Below are 27,693 nucleotides of genomic sequence, written 5' to 3' on the forward strand. Positions count from 1 at the left end.
AAGTCTTTGTGATGTATCAAGAGCCACGGTATCCAGGGTAATGTCAGCATACCACCAAGAAGGACGAAACACATCTAACAGGATTAACTGTGGATGCAAGAGGAAGCTGTCTGAAAGGGATGTTCAGGTGCTAACCCGGATTGTATCCAAAAAACATAAAACCACGGCTGCCCAAATCACGGCAGAATTAAATGTGCACCTCAACTCTCCTGTTTCCACCAGAACTGTCTGTCGGGAGCTCCACGGGGTCAATATACATGGCCGGGCTGCTATAGCCAAACCTTTGGTCACTCATGCCAATGCCAAACGTCGGTTTCAGTGGTGCAAGGAGCGCAAATCTTGGGCTGTGGACAATGTGAAACATGTATTTTTCTCTGATGAGGCCCCCTTTCTTGTGTTCTGCACATCCGGGAGAGTTACGGTGTGGAGAAGCCCCAAAGAAACGTACCACACAGACTGTTGCATGCCCAGAGTGAAGCTTGGGGGTGGATCAGTGATGGTTTGGGCTGCCATATCATGGCATTCCCTTGGCCCAATAGTTGTGCTACATGGGCGCATCACTGCCAAGGACTTCCGAACCATTCTGCAGGACCATGTGCATCCATTGGTTCCAACATTGTATCCTGAAGGCGGTGCCGTGTATCAGGAGGACAATACACCAATACACACAGCAAGACTGGTGAAAGATTGGTTTGATGAACATGAAAGTGAAGTTGAACATCTCCCATGGCCTGCCCAGTCACCAGATCTAAATATTATTGAGCCACTTTGGGGTGTTTTGGAGGAGCGAGTCAGGAAACGTTCTCCTCCACCAGCATCACGTAGTGACCTGGCCACTATACTGCAAGAAGAATGGCTTAAAATCCCTCTGACCACTGTGCAGGACTTGTATATGTCATTCCCAAGACAAATTGATGCTGTAATGGCCGCAAAAGGAGGCCCTACACCCAGTGGCGGATGCTGGTCTTTCAAGGAGGGGAAGCTAAATTTCGGCCTACATCATAAAATGTGTCGGTTTATTTATACGTAAATTCTACCCTCCGTTCCTTTTAAAGAAAATGATCTGTGACCCTGTCATACCAACAAGGTGCCTTTTCCAGGGACTTGACTAGTGTACTCTCAATGGCTAGCAGAGCTAGGCTGCTTAAATGCCCTTGGCCCATGTGAAGTGTGTCTGCCTGTGAGTGCTTTGTGACGGTGGGGGGGCTCAGCAGCACCTGCTGGACAGAAACTGCTATAGAAGTCAGAAAGAGTGATAGAAGTCAGTCTCCAAACACAAGCAGCTACAAAAAAACTCCACCAGAAATTGAAGCTCGATTTGTCGCTAGTCGTTTTTAACAAAGAAAATGCCGCTAAGAGGTTTAAGAAAGTCTCCGGTTCAACTCAGAACAGAATGAAAATTGAATGCTCCCACGGATATTTACACCAAAGGATCGCTGAGTCACTCATTTCGCTGTCAATCAAAAAGGGATTCAGCCTCAGACAGATCATCCAATCATCAGGCAGAAACTGAGCGTCCGGGCGAGGATGCTCTGATATATATATCAGTTTTCTTTCTATATATATATCGCCGTTCATTCTATATATATCAAAGTTCATTATATATTTCCTGTTTGGCTTGCCATAATATATATACACACACACACACACACATACATGTATATGCATGCATATACATGTACACATACATTATATATATATATATATATATATATATATATATATATATATATATATATATATATATATATATACACACACACAGTGGAAGCTCTACCTACGAACTTGGTCCGTTCCGTGACCCGGTTCGTAAGTGGAAAAGCTCGTTTCTTAAGTCAATTTTCCCCATTTAAAATAATGGAAAAGCAATTAATACAGTCCACCCCGAAAGTCACCCTTTTTGCACTGATATATGTTTACAAAACTCTCAAATTAGTAAAAAACTACATGTAGCATTATTAAAAATGAAAAAGAAATACAGTGGTAGCAATAATAAAAAAGACAAAGTTTTAAGTGGTTACATATCGCTACCTTGAAGACGTGACGACTGGAATAACGGAGAGTAGGTGAGTGAATGTGGCGAGACAAAGGGTAGATACGGCTTAAATTAGCACAAATTTTGATGTCTCCTATTTACACTGATGCTAAATTGCTGAAACTACAATTTGCTAATCTTAAAAGCTCAGTTAAGTCTGGGGCAGAGAATGCTTTCTCAAACCTGAACACAGCTAATATTAACTTTCAACTTTCAAAATTAACTTTCACTAACTCTCATATCCTCCTAACAGTTATATACATGCTACATTTTTCTGGTATCCTATGAAATATCCTTTTAACATGTTTAATTAATCCATTGTGAGTGGGTGCTTTTTACTGAGTAAGTTTATTGGCAAATCAGAAAGGCATTAATAAAGACTAAACGCTAATTTCTTCCAATTCCTTGCGCACCTACTGCAATACCTAGGGCACACTCCACACTTTGAGATACGCTGATCTAAGGTTACATTTTTGATTAAACTGTTTGTGAGGTGTATCTGATATTTGGACTAAACATTCTAAATATAAACATCCCTCTGAATAGCAAAATATTATTTAAGAGCACCGGAAATTACAGCATCCAAAAGGGCTGTGAATTTGAATCAACACATCCTTATAAGTGTTTCTACAATAACTAAATACTTATAACAGAGTTATAATACTGAATAACATAGGATTATAGGACTATGTTATAGAATGGCATTTAAAAGATCCAACAAAATATGTGAATTCATAAACATTCACTGACCTACATATTGTGTAAATACTACAGGAGCTTAAAGCATAAGAAAGAATAGGAATGTTTTCATCTTTAATTTTTCTATGACATTTCTGAATACATATATTCAGTGCACTATTAACTGTATGCACAATTTTATAGTCTAATTTGGGTTCTTTTTGTGAATGTGCATTCTGCAGGTAGAAGAGGAAACTCACAGCCAAGTATCCATTAAGGAGACAACAGTGAGAATAAACATTATTAAACACTAAAATTCGGATAAACCAGATGATATTGGGATTGTACTCAATGGTCAAGTGGTGTTTCAGGAATTAGATAGCGTTGCTGCCATGTTGTTTGGCCTAATGTATGCATTAAACCAAAACAATCCTTATGAAGTATAGATTGCTTCAGAAGATTATCATGGAGCTGGACGGCAGACACTATCTAAGAAAGACCAGGTCCTTAAAAACAGACTTTGAATTAACTTTTTGGGAAGTGAATCACTGAAGAGAAGATTGGCTTCAGATCTGTCCTTTCTAATGTTTATAAATGTCTAATCTTTAAAATGTCCTTTTTTCCACAGTTTTGAAGACAGCTACATTTTCTTCCTAGTTCTCTTTTTTTTCTTGTACGTATTCAGGATCAAAGTGGCTCTGGAGACAACCCAGAATCAACTTGTTGATTTTGTGAATATGAAGCACTTGCATGCATGTGCCTGTTTAATTTGAACTATTTCTTATATTTGACCTGGCACAGTATTTTTTTATCTTTGAGGACTAATTCATGAATTCTCCTAATTGAATAATGTAATGATGGGAAGCAAGAAGTAGTTTGAGAGCAATTACACACTTTTATAGGGCATTTATTAATTTCCAACATTGCATTATTAATTTCCAAATAGTCCTTTAACTTTTAGTTTTCTGTTTTAATCTTAAGAGTGATGCTTTGTGGTTATGTTGTGTTGACAATGGAAAAGCTTTATTGTTTTGCTTGTTAAAATTTTACCAATCGGACTTTGTGTTGCTGTATATGCATTTTCTTGATGTTTTGATGCAGTGCTTTTAAGGACAATGTTTGTTAATATGCATATTGTTAATAAATGCAGACTGTATTGTTACAAAAAAAGATTTTGTCACATAGGCAGACATTTTTTTCCCCAGTGTTGATCAAAAAGGGATGCTCAAAATGTTATTTAAATAAGACATCAGCTTCAAGATGTAAAAAAAGGGATATGTCACAATATATAGTAGCTTTATCAGGTATTCCAGTTTATCAGTTTATACAACAGTGGTTTAACTGACTAATCTTTAATCTTTTTAATCTTTAAAACAAAGTCATATTGATTTAACAAAATTAACAACAACCCTTTATGTTGGTTTAAAATAATTATTGATTGTCTAACATAAAACATATTCTTGGATGAACAGACCATTGAGTAATTTTAACCTTCCTCCTGTGTTAGCTTTCTGTTATTATCTCTTATGTTAATTGGTCGGGTTTGACCCATGTCTTAAATCAGCCATAATATACCCTAAAAACAATTAATTATCAACCAATTTGTTTCTTTCCTCTTGTTTACCTTGCTAGGCTTCCTTATCCATGAAAGACTGCAAGTGTGAAGCGGTAGGGATGAGGATCAGCACCTCCAATTCCGAGTCCATGGTCGGAAAAGGGTGGAGTGCTCTCTCCAGGTTGGAAGTGAGATCCTGCCTCAAGTGGAGGAGTTTAAATACCTTGGGGTCTTGTTCACGAGTGAGGGAAAGATGGAGTGGAGGAGATTGACAGGCAGATCGGTGCAGCGTCAGCAGTAATGTGGGCTCTGTACCAGTCCGTTGTGGTGAAGAGAGAGCTGTGCAGAAAAGCAAAGCTTTTGATTTACCGTTCAATCTACATCCCAACCCTCACCTATGGTCACGAGATTTGGGTAGTGTCCAAAAGAATGAGAATGCGGGTACAAGCAACTGAAATGAGTTTTCTCCACAGGGTGTCTGGACTGTCCCTTAGAGACAGGGTTAGGAGCTCTCCATGTCGAGAGGAGCCAGTTGAGGTTTGGGCATCTGGTCCGGATGCCTCCTGGACGCCTTCCTGTTGAGGTGTTCTGGGCATGTCCAATGGGGAGGAGGCCCAGGGGGCAGACCAAGAACACACTGGAGACACTACATGTCTCGACTGGCCTAGGAACGCTTCAGTATACCCCTGGAGGAGCTGGAAGCAGTGGCTGAGGAGAGAGAGGTCTCACTGTAAAAAAATTATCATAAAAAAAAAAAAAAAACGTTCAAATGACTGGCAGCAATGTCTGCCAAACAAAAACCCATACAATTAAAGTCAAATATCCTAATTTAAATTCAGTGGAAAAACAATACATTTACAAAAAAATTCCAATACAATTTATATAGATAAATAGTGTTATTTTACAGATTTTTCCTGAATTATTACGATAAATCACTTTCAATATAGTGATGTCACTTCAAGTTCCACAAAGAAATACCTTTATTTCAGAGATTATTCCTGAATTATTATGAAAAAACACTTTCAATATAGTGATGGCACTAAAAGTTCTGCAAAGAAATACCTTTATTTTACAGATTTTTCCTGAATTATTATGACAATGCACTTTCAATTAAGTGACAACACTAAATGTTTTACAGAGAAATACTTTTATTTAACAGATTTTTTTTTAATTATTACAATTCAGCACTTTGAATAAAGTGATGTAAGGGACCGCCTGCACGGTGCTCATTCCACCTCCAGAGGTAGACCACGCTCCAGGATTCCTAGTAATCAGCCAAAGTGAGAACAGTTGGTGCTGACACTTCATAAGACCTCTGCGCTGCTCTCTCAGTACAGAGTCTTGAGTTTGTGCTAAACCAGATCACGCTGGTAATTTGGTGTTTTTTCTCCAAAATGAGTCTTTCAGGTTCCCTTTGAACTTGCTACCCTTTGGGCTGAATCAACTCACGGGCCTCTTTTTCTCTCGTTTCACCAGCAGTCTGGAGAGAGTTTTCCTGTTGGGACTTTGGTCTCACTGCGTTGCTTTCTTTTTTGTCATTTAAAAAAAAAATTGCTTTCACCTTTATTGGTGAAACGCATCACCTCTTCTTCCCCTCTTCTGTTGTTACAGCAGCTGTAAGGTTCCTGATGGCATAATGGGTTTGTTAGCTGCTTCTCTCACAATTGTTACTTGCAGGTTTTTGTGTTTGAGTATTTTCTTTACGTCTTCATCTTTTGTCATCTGTTTGTCAGTTTGTTCCCTTCAATTTTCGTTCCCAAATAAGAATTTTTTACATTATTTTTGGAGTTTGTTTCCTCTCTTGGTTCAAAACGTATTGTCACAATCACCACTATCTCCTACATAGTACACCGGTACACTCACTGCCCTTGCACCCAAATGACCCTGGTTCAATTCCCACAGTGTGCAAAGCACACTTATCTGCACTTGAATCTTTCCTCTTGGTAAACTTTACGGGACTATTATCAGAGTCTCCCCTGTAGATAGCCGTCCCATTACAAGTGATGACATTACTTGTATATACAGAGAAATACCATTATTTTACAGATTTTTCCTGAATTATTATGATTAAACACTTTCAATAAAATGATAATGCTGCAAGGTCTGCAGAGAAATAGTGTTAATGTACAGCAACACCCAGAAAACTTTCACATATTACCTTCACATTCATCCTAACTCAACAGATGAACACAATTAGATTGAAATCAATTTCTAATGTGTTGATCAGAAATTATAAATTGACTCAAACACTAAATTAAGCAGATAAAGTATTATGTACTAATTCAAATGAAAGAAAATACATTTTGTTAATTCTTTAACATCATTGGTTCAGAGTTAACAGTTTATGCACAAATGTTGTCAAGAACTGTATTGCTTTTAAATAAACAACTGTAGACTAACTAAAATCCAAAACAGCAGGTTCTCAGACATTCATGACAAGAAAATTAGGCAATAGAATTATATACCTCCATCATATAATTGGTTTTATTATACTAATACTAATATATCCTCCTCAAATACTAACTCAAATACTATTTTAAATATCAACATGTACCCAATTATCATTTCCAAAAACAAGATGAGCATAAAGACTGAACTCTGACAACATGTGCAAAATTTGTGTTCATTGCATGCATTCAAATTAATCAGGATTTCCAGGACCAAGTCAAATGTATATTCAAATTGTCAGGAACACAGGGATCAAGGGAATAAATGAGTTCAAAAACAATTATGAATGCAAAAATGTTGAGCACCTAAATGTCCTCTATAATAATGACAAAGTCCTGTGGCTTAGCATCATCTTCATTACCATTACTTTGAATCGTGTAAATCCCCATGACTCTTCACTCAGTTTCTTTCTCCACTTCACTAATAGCAGCAGCCTGAACACAAATACAAACACACAACACGGATGTGAAACAAAACTTACATTAAGTTTATCAATGAGAACTCAGAAAAGTGGATGTTTGCTGCTGTTAATTATGTGCCTATAACATTAGAAATATTACAGTGCTTATATAATGACGTAATCACATTACTGATTAGTCTCTGATTCATCATTTACTTAGATTCTGAATGTAGAATATTTATTGATGTTGACATTACATCATAAATTTCATCCTTGGAAAAAAATGGATGTCTGGGGGCACAAATGTGCAGGTTACTGAAGCTCAATTTTTAAAGGGACAAACATGTGGCTGTGAATATTTCTTTAGAAAATGCATCAAGTCCTGGCAAGTTTACCTTATCTGAGTCCCTTTTGAAAACCTAAAGAGCTTTGTTTATGCATCTAAACATCAGATTCCTTCCAAGAATGAACACTGCAAATCCATTTCAACAAGAGCATTACGTATTCAAATTAAACAACTGAATCAATGACTATGATATCTGTGATTTAGGCACAAAAAAGTGACTCACATTAAAAAAACTACCAAATTTGTACTGTGAGCTCTGGCTCTGAGGTGTATTGCTGCTGCTGCTCTGATCTGTGGGCTGTGCTGCTGCTCTGGTCTCTGGGCTGTGTTTCTGCTGCACTGGTCTCTGGGCTGTGCTGCTGCTGCTGCTCTGGTCTCTGCTGCTGCACTGGTCTCTGGTCTGTGCTCCTGCTATGGCCCTGGTATGTGCTCCTGCTATGGCTCTGGTCTGTGCTACTACACTGGTTTCTGGGCTGTGCTACTGGTATGGCTCTGGTCTGTGCTGCTACACTGGTCTCTGGGCTGTGCTGCTGCATCTACTCCTGCTTTTTCTCTGGGCTATGCTGCACTGTTGCTGCTCTGGCTGTGCTGTAAACAAAATACAGGCCAAACTTGTTATGCATTATTTTAGTTTATGTGTCTAGTATACGGGAAAGACAATTGATTCCATTAGGACTAAATAAGGTGTGATGTACAAAATCCTTACATATAATAACCAATAATGATCTTGAATAAATTTACACAAAACATGCCTGTGGTTCTAAGATACGGTGTCTTCACACATTCACTTTTTTCTGAAGACCTGCATTGGCATAACTGAAATGTAGTCCAGCTGCAACAAGACCTTTAATTGCAGAGCCTTTTCTGCATTCAACTAGAAAAGTTTTGACAAATATACAGTAGTTTATTTATATTACTACCATAAATCTACATTATTAAAAAAAAAAAAAAAAAGCTCCTCAACCATGGGTTGATATCATCACTGTCCAATTAAAACCATTTATCTCCCAAAACATTAACTTTACAGGAAGAGTAAAAACACCTACTTAACTTTCAATGAAAGTCAATGCAAAACAATTTTATGTAAAAAGTAATCCTGGAGCAGCTCTATTGGTTCTTTCATCATGAAATTTTCAGTGTGAGGGACAACTTTTGTATTCAAATAATTTAGTAAACTTAGATACATGTTTTTAATTGGAAAGTGAAATGTATACATGATATACATTAATATATATTTTCAGTTCATCATTACTGAGCAGCCTTTCAACCACTGACCATCAATACCCAGTTTACATTTCTGAAACCTGTCACCAGCAGAAGCTGGTATTGAAGGAAAGCTTTGATGCAGTATTTTTCATCTAATAGTCACTGAAACATGATAAAGCTTTGATAAGCTCTGCAAATTGACTGAAAGTGTATCATTCTTAAAAAGATAACAAACCACAAAGTGATATGACTGCCTATACACCGCTTTAGTTTGAAGTAGCTTACTTACATATCTTGTAATTCAGAGGACGCAGTGATGTACAGGAAAAAAATTTCCAAAGAACAAAACGTATAGCGACACATATTAATTTATCCACCACAGAACATGATAGATGTCTTTGAAAACACCATTAAAGTCTGCCACTTAAAGTGCCCAATATGAACATAACAACATTGCGCCAAATACAAAATGACGACATGATTTCAGTGGTCTATGTAGAAAAATTAACTGCTAAGTTATTTTTAAATTAACTGCTATTTCTGGTGGTTTTTTTGTAGCTGCTTGTGTTGGGAGACTGACTTCTATCACTCTTTCTGACTTCTATCGCAGTTTCTGTCCAGCGGACACACTTCACATGGGCCAAGGCCGTTTAAGGAGCCTAGCTCTGCTGGCCATTGAGAGGACACTAGTCAAGTCCCTGGAAAAGACACCTTGTTGGTACGACAGGGTCACATATCATTTCCTTGAAAAGGAATGGAGGGTAGAATTTACGTATAAATAAACCGACACATTTTATGATGTAGGCTGAAATTGAGCTTCCCCTCCTTGAAAGACCAGCATCCGCCACTGGTCACTAGTCGTTTTTAACAAAGAGGATTGAGAAAGTCTGGTTCAACTCAGAACAGAAACATTGTTTAAAGGACCATGAAGCTGCGGGAAAGCCGCACAATATGCACTACAACGCGCTCAACTTTTGTTCAGAATCAGCTTCTTATCACTGGTAAAGACCAGTGATAAGAAGCTGATTCTTAACAAACGTTGAGTGCGTTGTAGTGCATATTTATTCAATGACATGTACACACAACAGAATATATTTGATGACTTATTTTTTGACATTTTAGGGGAAGCTGAGCTTCCCTTGCAGTCCTACAGCAATAATTGCCTCTGATATATATATATATATATATATATATATATATATATATATATATATATATATATATATATATATGCGCACAAACACACACACACACACACACACTGTGCAGACTGCCTTGTTCTTCGTTTTGTTATTCTTTGTAATCTCTGCCTATTGAGCCCGTTTTGCTAGTGAACATCTGAATACACAGAACTACACACACACAGTTTGGTTTACATAAACTTATGTACAGAGTGCCTTTTTCTTCTTGTCCTTTTTTGTTGTAACCTCTACCTTTTGAGCCCATTGTTTTGTTAAGTTATTGTGGCTGGATTTAATTTATGTTATTTTGTATAGATTTAATTTTTATTGTTTTAGTTGTGTGGCATGGTGGCACAGCAGGGAGTGTCACAGTCACACTGCTTCAGGGACCTGGAGGTTGTGGGTTTGAATCCAGCTCCTGGTTACTGTCTGTGAGGAGTTTGGTGTGTTCTCTTTGTGTTTGCATGGGTTTCCTCCAGGTGATCTGGTTTCCTCCCACGGTCCAAAAAACATACATTGGTAGGTGGATTGGCGACTCAAAAGTGTCCATAGGTGTGAGTGAATGTATGAGTGTGTGTTTTGCCCTGTGAAGGACTGGCGCCCCCTCCAGGGTGTATTCCCGCCTTGCGCCCAATGATTCCATGTAGGCTCTGGACCCAGCGCAACCCTGAACTGAATAAGTGGCTACAGATAATGAATGAATGAATGTTGTAGTTCTTTGAGAGATATTCTCTGGCTCTGAATTTGTTCATTGCTGTTTTATATTTTTGTGCATTCAGGTGTATTATTTGATGTCCTGCTTTAATAAAGATTAAATAAAGATGTTACTCAGCAGTTACTCAATAGTTCAGTGTTTTTTTTTTTCACTTAGTACTTTTTACTTTTACTCAAGTAATAAATTGGGTGACTAATTTTTACTTTTAGAGTTATATTATTCTAAAGTAACAATATTCTTACTTGAGTACAATTTTTGGCTACTCTATCCACCTCTGGTCTAGTTTTCATTGAATTATTTATAAACACAATAATTGCTTCAAAATGTTACAGGAAAACGATCAGCTAAACATCAGTAAGGATTTCTTAGAAGAACCTAACTGACTATATGACATTATGCATATTGAAGCTCACTGGAGTCACTTCCACCTTTGGTGTAAATGTTGATAAAAGTTTTAGCAATCAATGAATATCATTTGCCCTGTGAAGAACTGGCACCCCCTCCAGGATGTGTTCTCGCCTTGCTCCCAGTAATTCCAGGTAGGCTCTTGACCCACTGCAACCCAGAACTGGATAAGCGGTTTCAGACAATGAATGAATGAATGAATAATTAACATTCACACTGTTAGACATTGAGAATAATTTGTACATTTTGAAATGTGTAAAATGTAATTATCTTGACAGTTTCCTGAATCGAGGAATCCAGGGTAATTTATTTGCCTGAGCACATTTAAAATTCTGTGAATTCTGTGAAGCTGCTTTGTGACAACATCAGTTGTGAAAAGCGCTATATAAATAAATAAATTTGATTTTTGATTTGAATTTAAAATTGAAAAAAGCCTTGGTTTTTCCCTCTTTCTCTTCTGTTTCTTTAGGATATCTGGCAAGAGGTCGTTGGCTCATGATCCCAATGCTGGTGCAAGCCTGGCTTATAGCTTCCCCTAGCAGAGTCCGAGAGCCTCCATGCCCCCGGAGCTGCCGCTGTGATGGCAAAATTGTTTACTGTGAGTCAAATGCCTTTCGCGATGTGCCAAAGAATGTTTCCATTGGATGCCAGGGTCTCTCTCTTCGCTACAACAGCTTGGGTAGCCTCAGAGCTGGTCAATTTGCCAGTCTTAGTCAACTTGTATGGCTGTATCTGGACCACAACTACATTAATGTGGTAGACAGTCAAGCATTCCAGGGTGTGCGCAGATTAAAGGAGTTGATCCTTAGTTCAAACAAGATTACACAGCTGGAAAATAGTACTTTCCATATCATTCCAAACTTGAGAAACTTGGACCTCTCTTACAACAAGCTCCAGGTGTTGCAGTCAAACCAATTTCAAGGATTGCGCAAACTGTTAAGTCTCCACATAAGATCAAATTCTCTTAAGATAGTTCCTATGAGGGTGTTCCAGGATTGTCGAAATCTTGAATTCCTTGATCTGGGCTACAATCGACTGAGGAGTCTAACTCGCAATGCATTCGCAGGGCTGCTTAAGCTGACTGAGCTACATTTGGAACATAACCAGTTCTCAAAGATTAATTTCTCTCATTTCCCTCGTCTGACCAACCTTCGAGCTCTGTATTTGCAATGGAATCGGGTAAAGTCTGTAACGCAGGGTATTACATGGACCTGGACCTCTTTGCAAAAGCTGGATCTCTCTGGAAATGACCTGCAGGTGTTGGATGCCAATATTTTCCATTGTCTACCCAATTTGCAGACCCTTAACCTTGACTCCAATAAGCTCAGCAATGTGTCTCAGGAGGCTGTAGCAGCCTGGATCTCTCTAACTGCTGTCAGTTTAGCAGGAAACATTTGGAACTGTAGTCACAGCCTCTGTCCTCTTGTTGCCTGGCTGACGAATTTCAGTGGGAACAAGGAGGCAACAATGATTTGTGCAGGACCAAAAGATGTTCAGGGCATGGAAGTTATGGATGCTATGGACATTTTTGGTTTCTGCAAGGCTACTCCAACTCCATATATCCTAGTTTCCACTATTTTTGTTTCCCCATTAAATTCTGGACATGTGCCCCTTCCTACAATGTTCCGTGTGGACAAGGCTAGTACACCCGACATCCTGATTATTCCCTCTCCAATTGTTGTTACTCCACCACTTCCCGAACTTGACTATGAACATGTTTCCTTCCACAAGATATTTGCAGGCAGTGTGGCACTCTTCTTATCAGTGGCAATGATTCTACTAGTAATCTATGTTTCCTGGAAGCGATACCCAAGTAGCATGAAGCAGCTACAGCAGCGTTCTATGGTGAGAAAGAGTCGGAAAAAGCTGCAAGAGGCCGAACAAACCTTCAGCTCACCACTGCAGGAGTATTATGTAAACTACAAACCTACAAACTCTGAGACCATGGATGTACTAGTCAATGGGACAGGATCCTGCACCTATACCATATCTGGATCCAGAGAATGTGAGGTATGATCCATCACCTCCTAAAATCCATTTCCACTGTGGGCTACAAGAGGTAAATGTCTTTTCAATGTGAGACAAAACTGTGTCCCCATTGTCCCCACTAAATATACCTGCTTAAAGGGTAGGAAACGTGTCAGTGCATGGCAATTTGAGTCATAGAATTTCAGGCTTGTAATTCAGGGATTCTTTTTCTGTTTGTTTGTTGATCTCAGGTATTGTTATCCAAAACCTTGCACCATGGCTCAGTATTGAGTGAAATGTCAATATTAGATTGAGGGCCTTCTATCAGCTGAAACAAACATAGCTCTCAGCAAACAATCAAACTTAAAAAATTGGATGCTTCATACTGGATCAAGTCTCCATGCAGTGGTCCTTCCTTATCCTGAATGTGGTTTTGATAATATTTTAATATCAACAGAAATTGCCTCAGGAAAAATGAGAATTGCTTGTTTAGAGAAGAGCGAGAGAGAGAGAGAGAGAGAGAGAGAGAGAATTTTAAAAATATAATGAAAAATGTATTACTGTAGTTCAACAATTAATGTTTACTTCATTTTTATATCTGAGGCAGGATGTGGACTATTGAAAGCACTGAAATGTGCTATGTTTTGTGCTTATCTGTAGTTGATAGAATATAGCTAATTAAAAGGTCCACTAACCCTTACATTTGATCACTTTCTACATCTCAATTAGTATGGTTTTGTGTATTTTTCCCAACAGCATAATGAATATGAAGTCATAAAAAGCTTGTATGGCATGTAATTTAACTGTGTTTGACAGGTTCTCAACCTATGCACAGATAAACACTGAAACTTAAGTATTGAATTATACATAAAAAAACACAGTTCCTATTACGCTACAAATGTTATAGCAAACGTCATGAACACATCCTATAGTTTCAATAATTCATCTTTTCTATTAGTAACATTTTGTATGAAGACTACATACGAGGACATCATAATATTACACGGATATTTTCTAAGGGACAGAGGAGATTTATTAATCATTCTAAAACATAGTTTGCGCACACACACACACACACACACACACACATATATATATATATATATATATATATATATATATATCCGAAAGTATTGGCTTGTATGCCTTTGCATGCATATGAAATTTATTGACATCACATTCTTACTCCATAGGGTGTTGCCCCACCCTTTGCAGGTTTAACAGTTTCAACCACTGTGGGAAGGCTTGTCACAAGGTTCAGGACTATGATATGGGAATTTTTAACCATTTTTCTGGAAGCGAATTTGTGAGGTCAGACACTGGTGTTGGACCAAAAGGCCTGGCTTGCAGTCTCTGCTCTAATTCATACCAAAGTTGTTCTGTTTAGGTCAGTAATTTGTGCAGGCCAGTCAAATTCTTCTACACCAAACTTATTCATTCATGTCTAGACTGAATAACTGGTCATTCCCCCAAACTATTCCCCCAAAACTGGGAGCATGAAATGTTCCTAAAACTCTTGGTATTCTAAATTATTAAGAGTTTTTTTCACAGCTATTTGGCTGAGCCACACTCCTGAAAAACAACCCCACAAACATAATCCCCACTCCACCATAATTTACACTTGGCACAATACAATCAGATAAGTACTGTTCTCCTGGCTGAGTTTGATGAGTTTGATGGTTCACCAAACTCAGACGGAGAATTGTGATTTGTCACTCCAGAGAACATGTCTCCACTGTTCCATGCTAGGATACAGCTGCTTGGCCATGGAAACCTATTTCATGAATCTCTCTAAACACTGTTATTGAGCTAATCTGAAAGCCACATGAAGATAGATTCAATGTCTGTAGCGACTGACTCTGGAGAAAGCTGGTGACCTCTGCGTACTATGCACCTCGGCATCCACTGACCCCGCTCATTTTATGTGACATAGTCACTTCCACTTTTATATAATACCACTGGCAGATAACTGTGGAATATTTAATAGCAAGAAAATTGCAAGACTGGACTTGTGGCATAGGTGGCATCCTATCACAGTGCTACGCTGGAATTTACTGAGCTCATGAGAGCGACCCATTCTTTCACAAATGTTTGTAGAAGCAGTCTGCATGGCTGTGTTTGGTTTTATTACACATGTGGTCATGGAAGTGACTGATGGGAAAACCAGAATTAAATAATTTGGATGGGGGAGTGAATACTTTTGGCAATACAATAGTTTGGAAAGAAAACACGAGATTTAAATGACACTGTACTTACATGTGTGTTTATCTGAACTGAGAGAAGAAATTTGTTCTATTAATAACACACACACACACACACACACACACACACACACACACATATATATATATATATATATATATATATATATAGCATATAAAGTTTAAATTGAATTTTTACATATTTTATACATAATTTTAAAAAAAATTTAAAATATACATAATTTATTTTCAATTTTCACTTTCCTTAATATTTTGATATTTGAAGTCTTATTTTTCAATACAAAATATGAAAGTGTAAATAACATCTGTGACCAAAAAAAGGATACTAAAGATTTGAATCTAAAAACATAAAATATCAAATATCAAAAATATTCAAATATCAAAATATGTAGTAAAGTGAAATTGAAAATAAATCATTTATTCAAAAAATAAAATAATTGAATCAAAATCCTATTTAAACTGAAAAAAAATCATACTACACTTATTTTGAATACATTTTGTATTTCTCAAAATTCAATCTCAAGATTTGAACTTTCAGTTTCAGATTTTTCTTTCAAATGAACAAAACTTTTGACCCTAATATAGCTAGATACATTTTCCCTTACTGACTGACTGGCTGACTCCTAATTCTGATATGCACGAGTAGGAACACAGAGAGAAGAGGACTGCTCAGTCTGACTGAGTGACTCCTAATGTTGAAACACGCATGCCTGAGTAGGAACACAGGGAGAGGAGGACTGCTCTGTTTGTCTTATTTCAGGTGAGCAGGGGCATCACAGTGGGGTGAAAAGTGGGACTGAGTTACCTGGGCCCCAAGAGGGGGGAAGGCCCTTGAGGAATCTGGAATTTTATTTTCCTTTAAATATTAATATAATTTAAAGATCAAAATAAATGGTAAATGTAATGTTTTGGGTAAATAATTTGATTGATTTTGATTGAAATTGGATTGAATTGTGTTCTAGCCTACATATAGTGTATAGAGGACAGGCACCCTCAGCCTTGCACAAAATGTTTTAGTCTGCCTTCACCAGGCTTTTTAACTCGGCGTATTTAACTTTGCATTCATTCTGCTGAAGCGGCAGTGCATATTGTATCCATGCTATGGAAGATGATGCCCAAGAAAGCTAAATTCGGTTTTCAAAAATGCAAAAAGGTAGGAGAGACACACAAACAAGAAAGAAAACTATATTAGGAAATCAACGGCTAACAAACTTCTTTCCCAACAAAGGTGAGCCCAAATGTGAAAGCAAATAACCTACATTAACTGAACTCATGGTTATAAAATGCAAAACATGATGCCTTACCTGTAATATGCAGTAAACTCTAAATAATTGTTTGTATAGCCTACCACACCATGGCAATAGTATACTATTAAAAAAATAAATTCATATTTATATATTTTATTGGGCAATAAAATAATTAGGCTAATAGCCTAATTTAGGCTCAATCTCATAAATTTGTAAGGATATGCTGTAAAATTTGTAGCAAAGCTAATTTGTGAAACGCATGGCACTTAGTTTCAGAAACTCTCTCAGAAAGTGATGCAGCAACAGACCCCTCATCCTCTGATACTGTGACTTGAGACAAGGTGAGTCTCTAGCTTAAAATGAAAGCACATCATTTTATCTATTTATACAGTAATTTGTTTAGCAACTCTAAAGTCATGTTCTGTGTTTTACTGCGACCTATTTTTGGCTATAGCAGTGGTTCTCAAAATTAACATCACCTCAGATGCTCCACGTGTACCATATCGCCCACGTGTCCACGCTCCACGTGTAGCATATCACCCCCAAAAAATAGTAATAAAATACACATGCAAGTTTACAATTTTCTATTTTATTAAAGTAACATCAACTTCTATCTTTAAATCAGTAGCTTAAAATTATAACACCAGATACAACATTAACATCAATGTTCAAAAATGCAAAAATACAGAAAACTGGCCTGCTAATTCAATTGTGCTTCAGTTTCTCACTTTTCAGTCTGTGGAAAAATGAGCAAAGGCAGGTGTAAGGGCATAGGAGTGAATTTGATATTGCCGGGGGGCATATTTGCTGAGTCAAAGCTTACCCCATATCCAAAATATTAGATAGATATTAGCTGACTCCTATGTATATAAGGCAGTAAAATACTGCATTTATAATGATGTGGAACAAGATTTGATTAACATTAATGTTAGAGAGTGAGACTGTGTCCCAAACAACACACTATGGAACTTTACACTATGGAACTTTACAAGCACTGCCAAGGGTGGAATATATATTTTCATACTATTCAGTGCAGCAGTTTGGGACACAGCCAGAGACTAATGTTAACTTGCTGCATGTTTAGAGTACTCTCTCACAATCTGAAAACAGCTAATATTAACGTTAACTAACTCTCAGACACTCCCTAACAGGAAGTGTTTCCCTAACAGATATATACAAGCCCTTTCACAACTGCAATTAGCTGTCATTATCTGTTGTGCTCTCTTTACTGACCTCAAGCTTAGAACTTTATAATCCAGACTCTGACGGTGAATCGGAGGGCAGTATTTATATTTTATATTCCAACAGGCACCTTAACGAAGGCTGAAAAGAGTCCCACCTTCTCTGACTCGCCTGCCTGAAAAAAAAAAGCATATTTTGGTTCCAGGCAATCTAGATTTTTGTGGTCTCCTATCTAATGTCCTTTTAGTATGTTTAAGAGCTATTAATGAATCCATTTAGCATAGGTGCTTTTTATTGAGGAAGCTTTATTAGCAAAACAGAAAGACATTAATAAAGGCATAAAAATGCTAATTTCTTCTGACTCATATCGCCCATCCTGCAATTTCTACACGACCCACTCGTGTTGGGTGTGTGAGTTTATGTTTTGGCCTGAAGGGAAGTGGTGCAGAGACATTTTGTGGCATTACTATTTTGTGTTTATAAATCGATATATAACTGTGCACAGGCCCATTAAAACTTCATGTGCTACTTCACATGCTTTACTGTAGCTGTATGTATTTTGGGCTTTCCAGATTTTGAATTGCCAGAAACATCTCTGTGACAATGGCTATATGGCTAATGGCAGTCTGGCTAATCTAGGCTTACCTAGTCTTTTTTTTCCCCTCACAAACAATGTCTTTTTCACGTGCAAAGTTCTTTAAATGCTCATTATTTTTGACAGAGTTGACATTAGGTTAAACACTCAAACAGCACTGCTGTGTCTGAACCACTTATAAAAGCACAACAAACACTAACACACCTTATCTACTGATTGTGAAAAAGTTTTAGGGACCTAAGATTGTTTAAAAAAATCTACACAGTAAGAGTGCTTTTATAAAATGATTTAAAGTACAAGAACTGTGGAACCATCTAAACAGTAAAATTTTATTTTATTTTTTTCTAAAAAAAAGTAGTAGATGTGTTGTGTGCTAGTGTGAAGAGCAAAGTTTGTTTCCAGATATTCTTCTTGAAGGTATGGGTTTGTTAAATCTACAGCACAGCTGATATAATATGATGAAGTATTAACTATTCTAGGTAAAACTAGTTATTAGATGAAAATACCAAAATATACTGGACAAATACTGAACTGGCACAAGGAGAGGCTTGAAAAGGTTTAAACCACCATCCCTTTTCACTGTAATGATCTTATTTATTTACACACACACACACATACACACTGTCAAAAAATTTGTGAGTCAAGAAAACAAGAGAGAAGGACTTAAAATAGTATATAATATTCATAATTAGGGCGCTACTTAATAAGCACCAACACGTAGGAATAGCAGTGTAATTTAACAAATTTGAATTACTTTAAAAAACATTATGTCATTAAAGTCAGGTTCTTTTTTATATTTATTTATTTTGCTATGAAGCATTGGCTGGGAAAATATAAAAAGTTTTATGTTTTTTTTTTTTTTAAATGTGTTAGTTAATGCTTATGAATGTGTAACAAAATCCATATGTAGGTAGCGTTCAAATTAAACATTGCTATGTATTATTCAATGCTATGTATATGTAAATTATCTGGACTGGAAAAGACTGGATCCTCTTTCATCTCTCTTATGCATCATGCAGTGCTTGGTGTGAGCTCCAGAGTGTGTTATTTTATTCTGTGCCCTTCACATCCAAAATTATATTTTAGATATATTATTTTGCCATGATAACTGCACTGTTCCACCCCAAGCCCTATATTTTCATAAGGGCACAAAAGACAAAAGAAATTTCTTGGATCATCATGTTTTTCTCTGAGGACTTGGCTTTCACAATTATCTTATTTATTTATTTATTTATTTATGTTTGTCATTTTGTAAGATAAATTCAGAGATAAATCATGACACATATATTGGCACATGTTCCAAACATAACTTGCAGCATATCATCTCTGATTTTTCTGTATTTGAGTGTCTTCCTCGTTTTTATTCATAGTTGCTATGATACAGAGATCTTAGAAAACAGATCACTAATAGGCTCTTTAGGTATTTTGATGTGCCGAATGGAGATATGATTATCTCATAATACTGCTGTATCTGTGTGTATTTGGTGACATTTAATTTGATGTTTAATAGCAGAATGTTTTCCTCAAATATAGGCATCATGTTCTTCATCATCTTTATTGTTGCAACAGTCTTCAAATCACATTAACTGTCACCTGTACTTATTTACTTCATTCTTTCTGTCTCTCTTTCTCTGATGATCTGACCTGTCCAGCAGTGCAAAATGAATAATAAAATCAAACCCATCCTAGCTATTCCATTGAATGTTCTGTTGTAAAAAACTGTTTCCCCCTTCAGGTGTGTCATTTGCTACATGATGAATGATCCATGAGCTTTTGTTATGAAAATCACTGATACTTTGCTGAATGTAACACATTGGAGAACATGAATAAAAGTGTATATTTTTAAATTGTATGTTTACTTTTTTATTATTAAAATAAATTAAATCTTAAATTATTTCTTTATTGTCTGTAATTAATTACAAAATCTTTTTCATTTTGTGGTCCTTTATGGTGTTTCAATATGTATGTATATATATATATATATATATATATATATATATATATATATATATATCTTGCCAGACTGTCAGACAACTTCAACCCTACTGCTATTAAGTTATTGAGCTTGGCAAACATGAAAAAGACAGCAAATGTTTTGTATTTTATGAACACTGTTTATTAACTGGAGGCTCTTGTTTGATTGTTGTGGAAAATGGGTCACAAAGCAAATGTTATTGATTGGTGGAAAGGAGTGATTGTATTTGGGCATGTTAAAGACCACAGTGTGAATTAAGTAACTGAATTTACAGGTACATTGAAGCATACAGTCATACAGGTCTACTAGCAGTGGCAAAAAATCCCAGTCTACAAGAAATTCTCATCAGAATTGTGGCTGAAAAATGAAACGAATGGACAGTTACCACCAGGTGTGTCCTTCACAACCAATTTCTGAAAGATGGAGCTGAATACTATCAACATATGGATCAGAGTGACACGCTAGAGGCCTTTACTCACATTGTGTTTTACACTGCATGTTAACTTCAAAAACTCCATAGTCACACCATCATCTATGAACTAAGACAATAACAATTAATTTATTTTTTCTTTGTTAATAATTACCTGAGAAAATCTTAAATATATAGTTACCAGAATACAACCTAGTCCACAATTGAATACAAAATTATTACATTTTCAAAATTATTACAGGTAATAAAAAGTAATTTATGGGGAACTATTAAGTTAATGCTTGGTTATTTATACTTAAGTTACCAAGCATTAGCTAAGTAGTGATTAAAGAAATAATTGCCACAATAGGTAAAGTCATTAAGTCATTAATCATTAAGTCAGATTAATAATTAAGTCAGTTAAAATAGGTTCTCACTCCCTTTCTCCTACACACACTTAAGAGGAATGCACACCTGAAAGACGGGGTTTTGACACACACTCTGTCTTTTTCTCTCTCACACAAATCTAATGTTGCACTATACAGTGGCTTGCAAATGTATTCATGCCCCTTGAACTTGTTCACATTTTGTCACCTTACAACCACAAACCAAAATGTATTTTAATGAGATTTCAAGTGATAGACCAACACAAAGTAGCACATAATTATGAAGTAGAAAAAATGATACATGTTCTTCAAAATTATAAATAACTATCTGAAAATTGTGACGTGCAAAAGTCACACTTTACTAAACTATTAACTTTCACAATGTGGAGTAAACATTAATAATGGTTAACCTATAAACTTTCACAATGTGGTGTAAACATTACTAAGGTTTAAACTATAAACTTTAACATTTTGGAGTAAACATTACTAACAGTTAAAATATAAACTATAACAATGTGGTGTAAATAGTACTATCGGTTAAAATATAAACTTTAACAATGTCGAGTAAACATTACTAAGCGACAGATTTTTGTCAAAGTTCATGGCTATTGTATCACGTATTAATATCAAGCATTATGCACGAGGAGCATTTAGCCACACACTAAGTTCGCTATTACGGAGATATTATAAAACAAAGTTTGTTTGTAAAATACACTTACCCATCTTCAAACGGATACATTTTGTTTTCGTATTCCTCTTTGTCATTTGACTGAAACCCCTCAGGCTCTGAAGCTCTGTCTCAGCTGCATTCACAGGCTCCTATGTCACTCAGGTGTTCACATACACATGCATCTAGTAATATCACAGAAATAATATCCCAAGAGACGTGGATAAACTTAATTCAGTTTCTTTCATTTGGGTTTATTGATTTATGTTTCATTAACTATTAGGATAAATGTTCATTTAATGCAAATATTTTAAGTACATTTTACAAATGGTTTATATTAATTCATATCAACTTAATTTCTTAAAAAAAAATAATGGCCATTCTTCATTTTTTGAGTGTGTACTAAATTATTACACTATCAAAATTATTATAAGTAATGAAGAGTAATTTATGAGGAACTATTAAGTTAATGCTTTGTTACTTAAGCAAAATATTAAGCATTAGCTAAGGAATGATTAAACACCTAATACTATGAGGAGACGGACGTAAACGCAAGGAATTTTATTTAACACAGACAGAATCAAAATAAACACAGGTAATAAAGACAAAACTAACTAAACAGAGCTAAACAAGAACGGACAGGGAAGAGCCATGAACCGAGGTAGACACGTGTGAACAGAAAGGCCATGAAACACATATCTATGCACACAACACCAGACAAAGGAGCTCTCAAACTACAGGGGTATATCAGCGCAAGACAAATGAGGAACACCTGAAGACAATAACAAGACAGAGGCAGGACTAAGGTGGGGCTAGGGCGGAGACAGGAACAACAACTAACAGGGCCATGTGCTAGATGAGCACATGGTGAGGAAAACAGACAACACTGGGCCAGGTGGTGACAATAGGTAAAGTCTGAATAATTAATTACATTTGTAATTAGTTACACTTACACAATAGACAGCTAAGATATATCTATCTTACAAAATAAATAAACACATTCTATCTATATTTTAGAATCAATACTAAAATTTTAATGCAAGGATCGGAATTATTGATATTGTGTATTGATCCACCCATTCACCCCATCTCTGCAGAGGAGGTCAGATTCTACCACTGTGGCCAGAAGGCGTAGTGACTTAAACTGAAATCTGCATGGTTGCATTGGTTCATTTTTAATAATTTATTGCTTGATATTTCTTGCTTTTAATATTTATATTAAAATGATTGGCTTGTATTGGTGTCATGCCCTCGTCCTGTCTGGTCTGTCTTCCCCGCCATGTGCTCTCTCAGCATATGGCTCTGTTTGGTATTGTTTTTGTCTCTGCCTTTGTTCCGCCTCCTTGTCCGTCACCCTCGTTATCTGTTTCAGGTGTGTCTCGTCTGTTCGTGTATTTAAGTCCCCTTCCCTCACTTCCTGTTTGTCGAACATTTCACCTTTGTTATATGTCAAGTCTGTCATGTTATCTGTCTGTCTCCGAAGTTTCCCCCGTCGTCGTTTCATTTCCTTTGTCGTTGTTTCGCTTTGTTGTCTGTCTGTCCGGTTTGCCCTGTATATTTCCTAGTGTCCAGTTTAGCCTGTTTTCCTTCTGTTAAAAGTCTCTTTGTTTCGTTATTTTTCCTTTAATAAAAGTACTGTGTTTTAGCGAGTGCGTCCGCCCTCAGTCAGTCCGCACCCCTCGAGCCTGACAGAATGTTCGACCAATACAAGGACGCAGCTAGCACAGATAATCGGTGTAATAGGGCTGTGGAATGGAGTAGCCGGCTCCGGCAGATACACGCCACAGAGGAGTGCCTTCGAGAGGAGTCAATTCTCGAGTCAAGTGACTGCTCCAGCGTGAATCAACAGAACCGGCGTAAAAAACCTGCTGGAGTCACCCCCTCGATGGTGGATTACCCCCTCAGGTCCGGGGAATTTTTTTTTGGGGGTGGGGGGTTTAAGGGTAGGGGCTGTTAGCCTCCAACCTCAGGACAACGGAGATGGGGCTAACAAGGGTGCACCTCTGAGGGATCTGATGGGTGTGCCCGTCAAACCCCCTAAACCCTCTACAGCTCCAGCATGTGCCCGTGCCCTGAAAGTGATGGGTGTGTGTGTAAGCGCTGTTTGGGGGATGTTGGATGATGCGTATGTGTGTGTGTGCTTAGTGAGTTAAGAATAAAGGAGTGTCTTGCTGTGTATGTGTGTGTGTCAGTGTGAGTGTGTGTGGTTCACCCCCTCCCTTTTCCCATCTTATAACTTTGTCCCTTAGTCTATAACTATGTGTGTGTGTCAGCTGAAATGATTTTTTTTGGGAAAAAAAAAGGAGTAAATGGGGGAGTGATCAGTGTGCGGGGAGAACTGGTCTCTCCCTTGCTCTGTAAAAGAGCCATAAATTTTATGTGGGTGTGTTTAGAGAAAGGGGGGAAAGGACACCTATGCCCAGAGAGTGTCAGAGAGAAAGAGTGTTTAAAGAAAGAGGGGAAATGTGATGAAGAATGAGAGATTTAGAAATTAATAGGGAAAGAAATTTGTAATGGTAAAAATTATGAGCTTTGTTCAAGGACAGACAGTTATTTAAAGGAATATGAACCTCAATAAAATTAGGGGTTTGTTTTTTTATGACAATGAGCCTGAATGGAAGACGTTTTTAAATGAAAAATATAAAGTAATTATGGGGCGTTTCTCTTTCTCGGTCGCGTTCGATGTCACCCGTCCGGGCGTATGGACCAGTAAGATCATTGAGACGAATAGCATATTACTGACGAAATTAGTCCCGGTTTCCAACCCAGGTGCCGGGCAGAGCGATGGGGAGTGGTCCCCAAGGTCCGTGGGGCCTGTCAGTGGGGTCACTGTCATAGATCCGAGTGGTTCCCACTCGGTCCGCCTCGACCGGGTACCTTTAAGGTTGAGCCTACGGATCGACCATTCGTCTTCTTAAACGCAGACTTCCGTAGGCTCCGGGGGCGAACCGTAAACCTATGCCGACCTCCTCGTGCTTTGAGGGGGCCGGGATTCTGTTCCATTCTCTTCCCTTAACAGGCGTCCTTTACGACCGTTTGAGCTCGGTATACGCGGAGCACCAGGGGCTGGCTTCTAAGCCGAAATACCGTGCTTAGAACAATCCTCCCCGCCTTGTGCTCCCAGCCTCCATGGCTTGTGGATGCCCGTAAGAGGCGTCCGCTTGTCCAGAATTGTTCCGAGGGGGACTTAGTCCGTCGGTCGATCCAACAGTAGGTCCGTTCAACGTCCACGTCGGTGGTGCCTTAGAGTCGGGATCCGTTTGAGGGAAGGACCCGTCCCCTAGCCTGCACCGTCCGGGCGAGAATCATACGCTTTCCAAGTTGCGGAGCCGATTGCAGACCCCCACAGCGGGGTCGCATTCGATCCTCTTCGCTGGTGTCCCTTGAGATTATTCTCACTGGCACCATGCGCCCCCTCTCTTTCCTCAGCCAGGGTTTGAGATCCAGGGGGATCGGTCTGGTTGATCCTGCCAGTATCATATGCTTGTCTCAAAGATTAAGCCATGCAAGTCTAAGTACACACGGTTTAGTACAGTGAAACTGCGAATGGCTCATTAAATCAGTTATGGTTCCTTTGATCGCTCCACACGTTACTTGGTATAATTGTGGTAATTCCAGAGCTAATACATGCAAACGAAGCATTGGAAGGGTTCTGGGGGTCGGCGTGAAAGATTCTCCCGGCCCCTGTCCCCCGGATACGTGCATTTATCAGAACCGAAAAACCCTCCCGGCTCCGATCGGGTCGCTTTGGTGACTCTAGATAACCTTTGGCCAATCGTTAAGCCCTCCGGGGCGGCGACGTATCATTCGAGTGTCTGCCCTATCAATTTTCGACGGTAGGCTACGGGCCTACCGTGGTGACCACGGGTAACGGGGAATCTGGGTTCGATTCCGGAGAGGGAGCCTGAGAAATGGCTACCACATCCAAGGAAGGCAGCAGGTGCGCAAATTACCCATTCCCGACACGGGGAGGTAGTGACGAAAAATATCGATGCGGGTCCTATGATCCTGTGGAGCGTAACCGAAATGAACTCAATCTACATCCGTGAGTGAGAACCCATTGGAGGGCAAGTCTGGTGCCAGCAGCCGCGGTAATTCCAGCTCCAATAGTGTCTGCTAAGATTGCTGCAGTTAAAAAGCTCATAGTTGGATTTGGGGACTGGTCTCGGATCCCCTGGACTGTCCGGATGGCTGGGAAGCTCCTTCGGGGGTGACTCTCTGTCTCTGGGTGGGTTGTGAGACCTGGTCCCTACCACCGGTGTCCTCTGCTCGCCGGCCGCGGAGAAGCCCTTAGCTGGGTACTTCACTGCGGTGCATGGTGGGTCGGAGGGTCAGGAGCGTTTTCTTTGAACAAAGCAGAGTGCTCAAAGCAGGCCGACACGTGCCATGGCTGACTGAGCTAGGAATAATGGAATAGGGCTCTCCGCGGGGCGTCGGGGTCTCTCTTTCGGTACGGCTGGTCGTTCCGGAGTGGGGCTCCGGGGCTTTCATGGTCCTATTTCGTGGGTTTTAAGGACCGAGGGCAATGATTAAGAGGGACGGCCGGGGGCATTCGTACCACACTGACAGAGGTGAAATTCGTTGACCGGTGTGGGATGGACGAAAGCGAAGGCATTTGCCAAGAATGTTTTCATTAATCAAGAACGAAAGTCGAGGGAGCAAAGACGATCAGGTACCATCGTAGTTCTGACCGTAAACTATGCCGACTCGCGATCTGGCGGCGTTAGGTTAGCGACTATGACCCGCCGGGCAGCGTGAGGGAAACCACGAGTTTTTGGGCTCTGGGGGAGTATGGTTGCAAAGCTGAAACTTAAAGGAATTGACGGAAGGGAACCACAAGGAGTGGAACTTGCGGCTTAATTTGACTCAACACGGGGAAACTCACCCGGCCCGGACACGGTAAGGATTGACAGATTGATGGCTCTTTCTCGATTCTGTGGGTGGTGGTGCATGGGCGTTGGTAGTTCGTGGAGCGATTTGTCTGGTTAAATCCGATAACGGACGAGACCCTGTGCCTTAAAAAGTTACACGGCCCTCCCTGGGTCCCTGCTAGGTGTGCGGGCAGGCGGCCCAAGGGGTCAGGTGTCGGTGGCCGAACTTCTTAGAGCGATCCGAGGTGAGGCAAAGCCGTATGAGATTCAGGGCAATAACAGGTCTGTGATGCCCTTAGACGCCCGGGGCCACACGTGAGTTACACTGGCTGGTTCAGCGTGTTCATCCATCCTATGCCGAAAGGCCTGGGCAATCCTATGAACGCCTTCCCCGCTGGGGATAGGGGATTGTAACTTTTCCCCTTGAACGAGGAATTCCAAGTAGTCGCGGGTCACCAGCCCGTGTCGATTAAGTCCCTGCCCTTTGTATACACCGCCCGTCGCTGCCCTTCGTAACAAGGTTTCCGTAGGGGAACCTGCAAAAGGATCATTAACGGTGACCTGGCCATGGTGGGTCACTCGGTCTTTAAGCAAGGCCAAATCCCCCGGTGGGTACCTTAAAGGTATGGACCCCAGACACCTCGCACCTTTCGTCGTAGGCTAACGTGAGTCTCCCTCCGGGGGGGATGGAGCGGGCCGACCTCGGAACTCGGGGCTATGGGAGGACCGCCTTTGGGTGCATAGGTTGCCGGCCACCACCCCGCTCACGGGGGTCTCGAGTGGTAATGGAGCCGCCCACCGGTTGTTAAACCAAACCATTGATCTTTAAAGGCTTTAATTCTGCATGCGCGAGTCAAAGCTAGGTCAAACTTACCCTGATGGCCGTGCGCGAGTTGACGGGGCCCAGAGAAACCCCCCGAGGCGTGGACCGGCGCAACGCCGGTCTTAGTGGGATCTTTCAGATTTCCCCCTTGCTGGGGACTTGGAAGCGAACCACCGGGCCTCGCTGGAAACAGCGAGGTTAAGATGGCACGCTAGCCATCTACACCCCCGGGTGTCTTGGTCTCCTAACACGTAAAAGGGAAGGTTGGGCACTACCGAGGCGATCCATCTGGATGCCAAGCCGGGTTTAATGACCCCCAGCCCGGGGTCACCCGACCATAAAATTCCCTTTGTTCATGAATCCCTTCCATCTCATCCAA

At 39.3% G+C, this 27,693-nt stretch overlaps 1 protein-coding gene across 1 annotated transcript; it reads left to right on the plus strand.

Moving 5' to 3' along the window:
- The first annotated feature begins 9,593 nt into the window (after positions 1-9,593).
- LOC136665598 (leucine-rich repeat transmembrane neuronal protein 4) lies at positions 9,594-24,716 on the plus strand. The gene is given in 7 exon segments (XM_066643248.1): positions 9,594-9,669; positions 11,439-12,979; positions 12,982-13,028; positions 14,153-14,248; positions 23,286-23,525; positions 24,390-24,493; positions 24,640-24,716. Coding segments are annotated over 7 exon segments (2,181 nt in total).
- The last annotated feature ends 2,977 nt before the right edge of the window (positions 24,717-27,693 follow it).

This window comes from Hoplias malabaricus, chromosome 14 (genome assembly GCF_029633855.1).
Source record: "Hoplias malabaricus isolate fHopMal1 chromosome 14, fHopMal1.hap1, whole genome shotgun sequence".
Classification (NCBI taxonomy): Eukaryota; Metazoa; Chordata; class Actinopteri; order Characiformes; family Erythrinidae; genus Hoplias; species Hoplias malabaricus.